The sequence below is a fragment of the Trichophyton rubrum genome (assembly GCF_000151425.1).
Source record: "Trichophyton rubrum CBS 118892 genomic scaffold supercont2.1, whole genome shotgun sequence".
Lineage (NCBI taxonomy): Eukaryota > Fungi > Ascomycota > Eurotiomycetes > Onygenales > Arthrodermataceae > Trichophyton > Trichophyton rubrum.
In genome coordinates this window covers 3206673-3219442 of record NW_003456428.1, presented here as the reverse complement: position 1 = coordinate 3219442, position 12770 = coordinate 3206673, and the positions used below count along the sequence as shown (strand labels likewise).

The 12770-nt window shown below is 49.5% G+C and overlaps 3 protein-coding genes across 4 annotated transcripts; 2 read left to right on the top strand and 1 right to left on the bottom strand.

Annotated features, from left to right (window-relative positions):
* Positions 1-345: 345 nt before the first annotated feature.
* On the bottom strand, positions 346-4135 carry TERG_01212 (uncharacterized protein; the record flags this gene model as incomplete). 2 transcript variants are annotated; one of them, XM_047747727.1, is made up of 5 exons in its annotated part: positions 346-1526; positions 1592-2147; positions 2203-3788; positions 3866-4037; positions 4094-4135. In XM_047747727.1, the coding sequence occupies 5 exons, from the start codon at positions 4133-4135 to the stop codon at positions 1147-1149; spliced, it is 2736 nt and encodes a 911-aa protein (XP_047603691.1). In that variant the 3' UTR covers positions 346-1146. The 2 variants fall into 2 exon arrangements, with proteins under 2 accessions (XP_047603691.1, XP_047605363.1); XM_047749256.1 differs by having other exon boundaries at positions 346-2147.
* A 3230-nt stretch (positions 4136-7365) lies between these two features.
* Positions 7366-11009, top strand: TERG_01210 (uncharacterized protein). The gene is made up of 2 exons (XM_047747726.1): positions 7366-10837; positions 10895-11009. The coding sequence occupies exon 1, from the start codon at positions 10080-10082 to the stop codon at positions 10539-10541; it is 462 nt and encodes a 153-aa protein (XP_047603690.1). The 5' UTR covers positions 7366-10079; the 3' UTR covers positions 10542-10837; positions 10895-11009.
* A 34-nt stretch (positions 11010-11043) lies between these two features.
* TERG_01209 (uncharacterized protein) lies at positions 11044-12756 on the top strand. Its single transcript, XM_047747725.1, has one exon. It carries the CDS (start codon positions 11441-11443, stop codon positions 11957-11959), a length of 519 nt encoding a protein of 172 aa, XP_047603689.1. The 5' UTR covers positions 11044-11440; the 3' UTR covers positions 11960-12756.
* Positions 12757-12770: the final 14 nt, after the last annotated feature.

Sequence of the window (12770 nt, the reverse complement as noted above, 5' to 3'; positions counted from 1 at the left end):
TATTGTGTCTTATCATTGCGAAGCTACTCTCCGTAATCAAACATCGAGAACAAGGATGATAAATGACTCGACGGTCGCGATACAAATCAATAGTTAGGATGAAGGAAGAAAATTGCAAACCAGAAGAGCAGCCATTGATGAAATTAAGAGATGTATAATATAGACAGGCTGAGAAATAAACGAGGTCTCAAAATATGGCCTGTCAACATCAACCCTATTCCTGTTATCCGCGGTGTCCATAGAAAGATTTAAGCCGCTTTTCAACTTCATGAATCCCCCTCAAAGAAAGCAGAGGATAGAATATTCTGATTCTGTCGTGCCCGTGAAAGAGAAGAGAAAAAAAAAAAAAAAAGAGGAAAAGCCTGTTCATTTGTAGGTTTTATTCGGTCGAGATGATTGATGTATAATGAAAACCGAGTACCCATGAAACGTGAAACAGAGAAAAGCAAGAAAGATCAACTAGAATCGACCGAAGAGATAAGAATAACATGCCTCGAACGCCAGCCCTGTGTTCCTTTCCACCGTATGTTATCTCGTACCGTTGGAAAAGAAACCATTCCCTAAACTAGTTGGTAATGAAAAACTCCCTGAAGACCCATGATAGCAGTAATATCGATGATGAAAATGTCACCGTGACCGAAAAAAAGGGGGAAATGCGAGGTATGAGGCGTGCAAAAGGGCAGGTAAATAAAACGGAAGTAGGAGAACGCAATGTATCTTCAGTTTGAAGAAAAAAAAAGGAGGATTGTGAGGATAAGTAAGTAGGTACGTTGGAAGATAACTATGGATTGTGAAGAAGAAACCAGAGAAGAAACCGCCATTTATACCTGTTGAAAAACAAATGAATGGAATGGAAATGTCAGCGCTAATCGGGGGTGAGATGCCTAGCCAGGCAAATTGTTTGCTTGAAGTTGCTGCAATGCAATGCGATGGACGAAAACGTGACCGAGAGCGACCGAGAGCGACGAGCGATATTCCTCCCATCCCTAAACCCCATGCTAAAAAAGTATATATCCGTTTTCGTTTCCATTATTTGAAAGGTGGTCGATTAGATTAAGTGTACAAATTTCATAATGCCTCGCTAGATTGGGTCGGATCGGGCTGGGTTGCGAAATGGCCCTTGAAATCTTCATTGAATTGTAGATATTATATGACTGCTGCTGGCTTGAGGATGGCACTGCCGTCCTCCTTTGCCATTTCATTTTGACATTCTTCCAATACGCTTGTGTTTGCGCTTGGTATAGAGCTTCTGTCTGCGGTGACAGGGGAAAGATCGTAGACGGGGCTGTTATCACGTGTGTATGCGAGACTGTTCACGTTGTTGTCAACATCCAAGCCTAGTGGTTTGCCGCTGTCCGCAGGCGAGGTTGGGGATGAAGGAGCCGGGTTTCCATATTTATGAAGATGCCCTTCAATGCCGGCAATCTGTTTGCCGTAGCTGCACTTTTTCAGCAGAGGCATCAATGGAAGGATTCGGCTTACAAGCATCTTGTAGTCATCACCTTCCAAGACGCTTAGAGATTTTTCTATATACCAACCATTAGCTATGCTGATATTGACATTATGAGGGAATCCGAAGAGAGAAACTTACGAATGACGTAGTTACCGTATTGGTCGCGCATCAGCCCAAGCAAGGGGCCTTCTCCCTTCTCATTGACAGCGGACAGAATCCGGGTAATGGCTAAACGTTGCTCCATAGTGCCGAAGGTGATGCTCTTCTCTACCACGTTGCTGGCAAATTTGTGCTTGGAAAAATGAACTGCTTGGCCAAGCACAATGGAAATGATCTTGTTCTTGTCAACCTCTTCTCCAAACTCGATTATGTGCTGGATGACATAATTGCCGTATTGGTCGGAAATGAGGCTTGGAGTACAAGCGTGGATTTCAGCGAGAATGGATAAACGGTCAGCCAGAGGACAGTGCTCTAGCATGCGTTGGATTACCCGACATCCGTACGTATGAGTGGCGTAACGTGGAATTTGGCCACGGAATTCATCAATGATAAATCGAATGTGCTGGTTTGGAACGCGTTCAATTGCCTTTTGGATGACATGGTTTCCGTTTTGATTGGTAACGCACTTCATCACGCTGTCTTCAAGTTCCTTGACCATGGTGGCTTGCTGCTCGACGAGGACGTGCTCAAGTGCCTAAGGCTTGGTTAGTCTTGTAAGTGTAGATTATGGTAATTGAATGAAAGCTTACCTTTTGAACAGTGCGGCATCCATACGTCTGTACAGAGAGTGAGCAAATGTTGCCTTGCATCTGCTGTGCGAGGAGACGTTTCTGTGCCTGGTTGCCATGCTCAAACAATTTTTGGATAACGTAATTGCCAAACAAGTCCATCATAAGCTGTACGGCATTGGGCCTAATCTCCTGGAACACCCGCTCCTTTTCGTCGCTGTTCGCAGTTTCAAGCTTGAGCTGAATGAAGCGAGAGCCATGCTGATCACCACAGAATTCGACAATGTGACCGTAGATATCTTTCAACTCATACCGTTTGTTCCCCTTGTTGTTTGCTCTGAACTCCTGTAGGACTGGACTACGAGTTACCTGATTGGAGTCCTGGTCTGAAGTGGAAGGCCGGATCAGTGACGGGGAAACAGGGCTGAATGGGCCCATAGAGTAAAGGGGTAGTTGCACGGGATGAATACCGTTAGGCTGAGGGGGTTGGAATGCCGCATATCTGTAGCCTGGAGGAAGATGGATACCTCCGGGGAGCTGGCTCATGGCCACGGAAGGGTAAGCTTGCTCCTGCTGTTGTTGCAAGGTTGCTCGCAAACCCTGGGCTAGCAGTTCAGCTTGTTCTTCAGGGCTACGCTCACCACCAGCATAACGGTATCTTGGAGAGTACAGTCCCTGACTCATGGACTCCTGGATCTGACCATCGACGCTAGAATAGTAGCCGGGGATAGAGCTGCGGTCGAGAGTTGGATGGGTGCGATCTTGTCTTCTAATGAGGGACGGCAAAGTGACGGAAGGAGATGAGATTGTTCGGGAGTATGTTGCGTACTGAGTGCGGGGTTCCTCGGGCTCGATGTTATAATTGGCACGGGACAAGACAGCGTCATACGATGCGCGTTGTTGAAATGATGGTCTTGGAGGTAGAGCTTGTTGTCGGTGTTCTGCTAAAGCGCCAGCAACCTTGACATCTATTTTTGATAAGGCGGCTGCAAGCTCATCTTCAGCTAAACTAGGCCTACCATGACCTGTTGATATCGAATGACGTGGAGTGCCAGCCCCAAAATGGCTCGAGGAGGGAGTCATTGAAGCCAGGTTTATGGACGAGGCTGGAGGAAAGTAGGAAGATTGATCATTTGACCTAGAGTTTTCCCTGAATGGGAGGGTATTACCATGATCAAATGGATTCATCTGTGGCTCCTGTGCGGGTAGCCCATTGTGCGCACTGTTTCCGTTTGTGATTCCATTAATGGTAGATGCATGCTGGCTGTTTCTTCCAACTCCATTGTCAAATGCAGTGGTAGATGCTGGAGAATCACAGGTTGTGTGATAATGACTCCAGTTTGAAACCCGGTTACTATTTGGCATGTTTGAAGCGGATGGTTGGGCTGATGCTAGATAGGATAGAGTTTCACTTCGAGTAATAGGGTTAACAGTGGTGGAGTGTCCTGGAGGAGTGTTCGATCTTGCGTTTCCCGAAGACGCATGGGAGCTTGAGGTAGGGGAAAAGTTCCACGGAAGAGGCTGTCCAGCCCAGCCTTCGGCCTCCGATGAAGGCAAAAGAGAGCGGGATCCCGTCACTGCATCTCCACCAGCGGTAGTAGCCACTTCTAGGGTTAGCATGGAGAATTTTGAAAAAAAAAAAAAAAAAAAAAAATCATATAAAACCATGTGGGCGAAAGTTTACCTTTTGAGTGAGTATTTTCCACCATAGTACTAGAAATCCCAGTCATAGCGGAACGTGACCAGATATTGCTGTTCCAGCCTCCGCTTCCAAACGCAGCGGAAGACTGAGCAAGAGTGGTTCTTTCACTGGTATAGCCAGCTGAAGGGGTTGAGTTTCGACCATTTGTGCGAGCCTAAGGAACAGTTAGAAGCGATCTATATATCAAGACCATAGTGTTTAATAACTTACCGCCTGCTGCGAAGCTGCGTTGGACATCCCTATAGCAGCCATAGTATTTCAAATAGACAGGATGCAATAATAACAAGGGGGTTTTGACGTAGATATCAAAAGGAGCTGTGTGTAGTGAAAAAGAGGAAGAGATTTCTAACGGAATATCTGCAGTAGTAAGAAGGCCTGAATTTGCGGGGGAGAAATAGATAAAAAGGAAGAAAGGAAGAAGAGGAATATGTTCCAGGGGCAGCAAATTTATTTGCGAGAGATTATAGGCATAGACAGGAAGAGGCCTTGCGCGTGAATAGAATTAGTGTTAATAAGTCACTGTTGGCTGGATTTGAACAGTTAGTGAGCTGTATCAGTGAATAATTCAGGAACTTCTAGTGACGGGGGAAGCGGTGTGAATGTGTATATTTGGACTTTTGGGGGGAGTAGTAGTATCAAGCTGTTGCCAAAGCAAACTAGATCATGTACAGAAGACAGCCGTACGGGAGAAAGGAAGAAACGGGGAAAAGGGGAAATGGGGGGAAGGGGGGGGAACAGAGCTTGCAGAGAGAGAAGTAGAGGGATATAGAATAATGTAGATCGAGGCCAGGAGAAAATATTATGGCACGGGAGAGTTGATATATGGTGAAGGTAGAGTGACACGGCCCTGGAACCGTGGAATGAGACCTTTGAACGGAACCCAACCAGGTCTCTCTCGGACAGGCAAGACAGCGAAGGTGAAGAAATAAGAAGGGAGTGGAATGGCTGGAGAGTGAAGGAGAAGAAAAAGAAGCAGCAGAGAGTCTTAGTGAAGGGTAATTAAGAGCAAGGCACCCGAATGCAGGCAATTGGATGGGGCAAGGCCGGGATGCGTTTGACAGCACAATCGCGGCAAGCAGCCGCCTGGGAATTAATAAGGGCCAGAGGAAGTAGAGGGAAGAAGGAAAGAAGCAAAGGAAGAGCTCCAACTGACCTCTGGTGTGTTCACATTATACGCCCCGGGTTGAAGCGCGACCAGTCTCGACAGTTCATACAGCAGTCCCCCTCCGGCCGTCTATCCGTCTGTTTGGCTGGCTGGCTGGGCTGGCTCTGGCTCCAACGGTCACAACAAAACGGCGGCAAGGCAACGTACAGTGAGCGAGGAGCTTGACGTGCGTGCGGTATGTAGGTGTATATGTGTGTCTCTCTCGTGGGGGCCGTTCCGAGAGGGGGGATTCTGAGCTGCCGGAGCTTCTATTTACAGTGCAAGCAAAGCTTTGTTTCGGTATGGACAACGATTGGGGGAGATCCGGTTCGAGAAGACGTAGGGAGAGCGGCGGCGGGAAGATCGAATGCGGATCAGGGGGCCCAGCGGGAGCAGAAAGGACGAGGACAGACGCCGTCAGCGCAGCCTGCTTGTCTTGCTTTCTCTCTACCGTGGTCGTTTATGGTGGTTTGTGGTGCTGGTGGTTGTGGTTGGTGCTGGCGGAGATCTCTGTCTGTCTGCACACCCTGCAAGACTGCGGACTGCGGACTGCGAGCGGCCAGCAACGAAAACGAAACGAAACGGAGCAGCGTTTGCTTTCTGTTTCAGCGAGACGGAGGAAACGAAGAGACGCAGCTCAGCAAAGGCAGCGGCCTGCGATGGAGGACAAAGAGAGGTCAAAAGCGCATGAAGCTGTCACACAGACGGCAACATGATGGCACCGCAGGGGCTTCCGTCCAGTTCTCGATGGTAGGCGAAGACGGACAAAATCGACTTTGCCGTCTGGAGGCCAGGCTGCTGCTCTAGCCAGGGACTCTTGCTCGTCGCTGTTGCTGTCGTCGTCGTCGTCGGCGGCGGCGGCGGTTGTTCGTTGTCGTCGCCGTCCCGGGGAGGTCGTTTTGGCGATGGTTGGTGGTTGGCCTGAAGAAAAAGCGGACGCAGCGAAGAAGAAGAAGAAAAAAAGCCACCCACGGCCAGCAGAAGAAGCAAAAATCAAAGAAGTATCAGCAAGAGGTCGCACAGCGTGTGAAACTACGGCGTATAAAGGCAACGGGCAGCGAGGGACAAGGCCGGTACACGACAATGACCTGACGATGCGGACGGGAGAGAGCAGGGCGAAGGTTGAGGATTATCCCAAGCTACTTCAGGGATGCCGGATGCTAACCGTCGTGCACCAGGATTTGATATTAAATATATCTACGCCCAAACACAGGCGAATACGGCGGCAGAAACGTCGAGGGAGAGGCTGCTCGACGCCCGCAACCTACGCTTGGCCATGGCTGGCCATTTGTCCGGCTGGCTGTTCTACGCTGCGGCCGACCTGACGGGCCCAGGGCGCTGCCAATAATACTTACTTCTACCAACCTCCCGGCCAACAAGCTATTATTATTCAAGCTCGCCAGCAGCCAGAGACGGACGCTTGAACTCCATCCGTCTCTGGATAAACCGCACACGCCCGCCTGCCTGCCTCTCTCCGCGGGCTAGATGTCACCTTGTCACCGGGAGGTGAGAACGAAGGGCCAAGATAGCCCAGTAGTGGGAAAGGGAGAGAGAAGAGGCCAACTTGGCCCGCTGTACGTATCACTTTTTCCTGTTTTCGCTCGTTTCTTTTTCAAGCATCTCTGCTCTTAGTTCGAGCGGATGGGGACACAGTTCAGGGCCTACGGAATATGCAGCTACGGGAAGGGGGAAGCTTTTTAGGACATGCAGCATGAGCATCGTCCCAAGACGGAGGCAGGCAGCGAGACGAGCGCAGACGGGGGGGGGGACGATGGGGCCGCAAGCACACACTAGCCTGCCCTGGGTATTACCCGCCTATGTGCAACATTTCGCCTTCATCGTACATCGTCCTGCTGTGTACAGCATCTTTGTCCGTCATGGCCCAGCCCCGTCGAAGGGGGACCCGGGGAGGAGAGAGGGTGGAGGATGGGCAGGAAGAAGCAGTTCGCTCTTCTTTTTCCTTTTGGCTTTTCTTTTCTTCTTTTGGCTTTTTCAAGGGAGAAATAATAATGGATGGGACCTCCGTACCATCGCGCCAATCGCGATGGTGGACCAGCGCGGAGGCCAATGGGCCACGGATCGGCGAATACCTTCAACTTGTCTCATGGCTCATGGTCGACTGCCAATGTCAGGGTGTGTGAGTCGTATGGAAGCAGGCAGAGAGGCACTTCTATCATGGTTTACAGCCCGATATCTATTGAGAGATGGACTCCGTGCAAAAGGTTCCAGACCTCTCCTCCCCCCTATTCCCCTACCCCCCCGACACAACTGAAGAACGCCTCGGCCATTAGTTATTTGAGCGGTTATGAAGAGCATCGCAGGGGGGGGAGGCTAAAAGGCTCAAAGATAGGGCCAGTGGCCCACCTAGCAGATCGTTTTAAGGCCGGTATAGGGGTCCACTTGATCCTAGGAAAACTAGACGATCCACAAAGAAGCAAATCCATATACTTATACGCCAACACACCCTTGACTCCTCGACCTGATAGTCCTTCCCATTATTGCCGTTCTGGTTCTGGCTGGTCCTCTCATGATACATAACTTACTAACTTACGATCGATGGTTGGGGTACCGATGCGGCCCCCCATACTCTAGCGGGAAAGTTGTACAGAGACTTCGAATGACAGGCAGCGTTTATATGTGAGTGTGTTTGCTGTGTGACCTTTTGCCCGGTCCAGTGTGGAATTGCCTGCCATTTTTATCATTGGAAGACGAGGGATGGATGATAGGGATGGGGATAATCGTCCATATTACGCACATATAATTGGCATGTCCACTGCCTCTATCCATGCGCTAGCCCTAGTCTCTATCCCCTCCCCCGTACTCCAAGGTTTGGAACCGTCTCTGGGAGTGCTTCGGCTCGTACACAAAGAGAGAGAGAGAGGGTTATGATGGAGTACAGTACTCCGTACGGTTACCCGTCCTTGTCGTAAAACGGACGGGACGACGAGTACTGACATCAAGCTACATCTTGCTGGTTCGTCAAACGTCCCAACAGTTACTCGGCTGCTTAACTGGTCATCTTATTGTGACCTCGCCTAGCTGAATAGGATGGAGATGGCATATACGTGTCATGATCGATTCCTGTACATCGCAGATACGAGCAAGTCAGGCAGCACCAGCAGCCGTCGAAATCAGTCCGTATGGAGTACAAGCTACCAACCACGGGAAGACAGTCTCTGCCCCTTTGCTCTGCTTGTCGACTTCAGTCCCGACCTAGCCTGCTTAGCCATCGCAGCTGCGTGGGGTAGCACACGACACTGTTTGTTAGCTCTCCCTGCGTGAACTGGGGGCCAGCAGATGTACAATTGGGGGCACTGCTCATCTCCTTCGTTTGCACAGAGTACTTGTACCAGTACCACTACCGCATGGGGGAATGAATGCTCTGCTATAGCCACAGATTTATGCACACAGTCGCGAGTCAGTCCTTTTCTCTGGCGGTCTGGTATAACAACCATTCGGACTCTGGGGAAACAGCAAAAAAGCAATAAAGTGTGGCCTGCCCAGAAAGCTGGGCTATGCTGAGAAGCTGACCACCCGGCGCAGGATCGGGGGGCTGCATCACTGATACTAAGCCCAACTCGAAAACGAAAATTCGGTACTTGTACTGCTCTTCGACCAAGATTATTCCTTTTATAGCAAGACTGATGACTTCATAGTTGGAGTACCTGTTCTTTTTTGACCTGCTGATCCGTGGTTGAACTCATGGCTGGTGAACAAAAGAAGAAAACCAAGTTTTGCTCCCAGGAACCGACCAAAAAACGAGGAAGATTGTTGCTTTTTTCCCTTTTTGCTTCTTCGGATCCAAGCCAGGTACGGGGGAGGGACGATTATCAGCCACCGTCGATCGGTAGAGCTGTGGGAGGGCTCGATACAAGGCAAATACTTCATACTGAATAGATGGGTACGGCGCTGTTCAATTGTAGAAAGTGAGCTACCACCATCATTTTGTTTGGTTAAAATAGTCGATTCCTAGAATGCACATTCAGCTTGGTTTCTTTTAAGCTATGTACCCATTATTTGTACTCCGTACGCTCTAGTATATAAAGAGAGACGGTATATCAAACAGGTATTTCTCGTCTAACCACCCCTTCCAACCCATCGAGGGCCACCACCACCACCAACTACCATATTCTAGACTTCCCACTGCATGCTCTCCGGCGCCTGATATGATATCCAAATAGTGGAGGCAGCCCTACAGCCGGGCTTCCAACTTCTTCCATGCAATGCAGGGTAAATGAGTGGTTTGGGACCGGAACTAGGCACAAGATGGTACAGAAAAGGACGATCTATATGACCACCTCTGTTCCCGTTTGCACCAGTAGTCTCAAATATCTATTTACCACTATGGGGTATTCCAATCTGGGTATCCAAACCGACTTCATCACTGGTAGTGAAAGTAGATAATGGCCTCATAAGAATCCACCGGCAATTTAGCGTCTACCGAATAAACAACATGAGTTAAACGGGCAGCATATACGGACAGATACACTTTTAATATCCAGAAAACTCCGAAATTGATAGACGCATACTGCCTTAACTCCTGTTAATTAACCATTAATTATTTGTCGCTTTCTCTTTAGTTCACTCGGCCCCTTGCATAAGAGTGGGCGAAGCGGCCTGAGCTTTTCAGAGTGAAAATCCCTGGCGGTAACCCTGCTGAAGAGCAAGATAGGAGGCTATAAAAATAGGAATCCCCGTCCAGCATCCCACAGCCTCGGTGCAAACTGGCCTCTGGCTCCCGGCGAAGAGCGATGACCAGGGAAATCACCGACACGAACAGGGAAGTATCCAATAGTCCTATGTATGTAGCTAGAAAACCTCCGCCAGACCCAGGAGGTCAACCTATCTCGATAGGAAAAAAAAAAAATAGTCGAACGGCGGCACGATGGCCAGAACTGCTGTCAGCTTCTCGGGTCTGGTCCGCTGGACGAACGGAACGAGGGCTCTCCTATCTTGTATTTTGGAGAAAGCAAGTGGTTGCAGGGGGATATATATTGGGCCTCAAAACGAGGCATTTTTAGATTATCTTCTTTTAAACGACCTGGGATTAAAATGCTGGATTGTTCGATGCCCAAGACCTGCATCCCTCTGTCCGGCGAGACGTTTCTTTGCTCGATGGCAAAAACTGTACTCCGTAGTCGTACCCAGCCAGACCAGGCCAGTCGAGCCGGGGAAGGGTCTCATATCTCCGTACCTGAGCAATTGCCGCTCACCACGCCACATTCCGATGATGATAATAATAATAACCAGTCCTGCAAGGGTGTTCTGAGAATGCTCTCGCCATCGACTTTTGTTCTCACGTCACTCGGAGTTGTCTTGCCGTATCACAGGAGCGTCAACCTCTGCATTGTTGCGACAATAACTCGGCAAATGAAACCAACGTCTCCGTATGGAGTACTCTGCTGCATCTTCACCCATCGAGAGCATATGAATAACATTAGCATGAATTTCTCGCCAGCGGATGGTGTGTTAGAGTTCGCAGTCACACAACCTGCCGGTGTTAAGCCTCTGTGATTCGATAGTGCCGGCGCTTCCCTGCAGTTGGTTGGCAGGGCATGTGGACCAATGACGCTCCTTCACGTCTGGCAGGGCAACCATGCAGGCCCTCCAACCACCACACGGCGGCAAGCCATCTCTCACGCCCGCCTCGAAAACACCGCTGCCCTCTGTAGAGGCGTGCTTTCGCTCTGCGACTCCGACTCTGTAGAATATCAGTCTGCCTCTTTGATCGTCCTTTTTTTAATATATCTTTCTTGTGTTTCTTTTTTTATCTTTTTCGCCTTTTATGCTTAAACGGCTTAAGCTGATGGGTTCGTGACTAAGCAAGCAAGGCACCTCGATGCTCTTATTGGCTGACTTTCGCACAGGACCAGCGCAAAGTGGGGCCTGCTCTCATTCTTATTGGCCAATGCCTCTAGCACTAGTCTGCTTCGGGACTAGCGGCGTCTGCCCTGGCGGCTGCAGCCCTTTTTCCCCCTTTTGGCACCGCCCTTTTTTCTGCCTCCTCGCTTCGTCTTTCGTTTCTTTCTTTTCTTTCTTTCTCGACCTTCAACAACATCACAAGAAGCACATCTTCGGCGCTTCGAGCTCGACTGCTGCTCTTCTTCTTCTCCTGCCTCCTTTGACTCTGCCTAGTGGGTGCCAGATTCATTCTTTCGCTGGCTGCCTCACTGTCCGTTCATTCTCTGCTTGACGCTCGCAATTTGACCCGCTCTTTACCTTCGCCTTGACGACCTACCGATCATTCTATTCATTCACGACCATACAGCAATACTCTGCCTGGAAATCACGCCAGTCCTGCCCGAATACAGACCTTCATTGACCAGATAACCGCCGTTCTTTTCAAAAATATACTTAGTCTTCCAACCTACTCCACCCGAAAATACAAGAAAACACCACAATCGCAAAACAATATGGACAACTTGCGCGCCATTTTCAAGCGCGACGATGGCAAGGAGAATAATGACCTAAGCCCTACCCTCGTTAACCTCCTGATTGCCCTGCTTGCTATCATCCTCTTTACCATGGCACTGGTCGGTATCCTGATGTTCCTCAACCGAAGACGCCGCCTCATGCAGGAGCGCCGCCAGTCCGAACTCCCACTCTACGACAAAACCACCAGCCGCCGCCGTCTCACCATCACCGCCACCTCATACGGTCAGTGCATGATTGATGAGAAAGAATCCAGCCGACCTTCGAGCCCAGTCCCTGAAATTCGCATCACCTTCCCGGAGGAGGAAGATGCTGCTGGCAAGCGCACCTCTGGCCGGGTTGTGGTCGTCAGAATAGGTGAAAAGGGCGGCATCGGTCTCGAACCATGCAACGAGGACCTGCCACCATACCAGTCTGACAGCACCGAGCGATTTCAGTCCCTCGACCTCGAGCGGATGGGCGGCCTTAAAGAAAAAGGAGATCTCAAACAGTATTCATAGACAATGAATGCTTGTTTCCTACTTCAACCCAAAAATTATAGATCTCCTCTTCTTCCACGCGCGGTGAATCCCCCCATTTTACGACTACGACGCTTGGGCGTTTATTCTTTTCGTTTCGATACCTCTCGGACCTATGGCTCCTAGCAGTGTGCGTTTTTCCTTTCCCTTTATACTCATATCTTACCCAGCTCGACTATCCTTTTGGCTCTTCTCCCCTCAAGCCTAGGCATGCGAGCTTGGGTCTTCCGATCGTTCTGTTTCTGTATATTCCTTGTCATGACCCACCATGCCCTGAAACGTTCCTAGGGCGTGAGTAAGTAACCCTGTGGCATACCTCCTACTGTTTCCTTGTCCCTTATTGGCTTTCTCCCTCTTAATTCTTATTCTCTATTTCATTTGGTGTGTATGATGAACCCTTCTACTTCTTTGGTCATGGTGCTGTCGGCATGTTACCGGACGGCCCCTGCCCCCTCCCCCCCAAATTGGATCCCCATTTTTCTCTGTTTCCTTTTCCTTATCTCCAAACCATTTACCTTTCTATACACAGCACATGCGTTAATCGCAATGTGTGTGTATTTCGGCTATACTTCTTAGTAAATCCATTAATTTATCTATTTATTCTGAATATAACGCCGGGTCATTGTAGAGCCACGTGATATCAAATTTGTGCAAAACATCCCAAACTTGGGGCTACCAAAAAGTGTGGGTTGATTGATACCACCCTCTCGTTAGCTCTCTCACGCTGCCTTCAACTCCTACCGCCCGCCAGTAGCCCTAACTAATCGCGGCTGGTACACGTTCTAACAAGGTC

Bases quoted from the DNA above. Each gene is read 5' to 3' on its own strand.
- TERG_01209 (XM_047747725.1), top strand. From the start codon at position 11,441: ATGGACAACTTGCGCGCCATTTTCAAGCGCGACGATGGCAAGGAGAAT.
- TERG_01210 (XM_047747726.1), top strand. From the start codon at position 10,080: ATGCTGGATTGTTCGATGCCCAAGACCTGCATCCCTCTGTCCGGCGAG.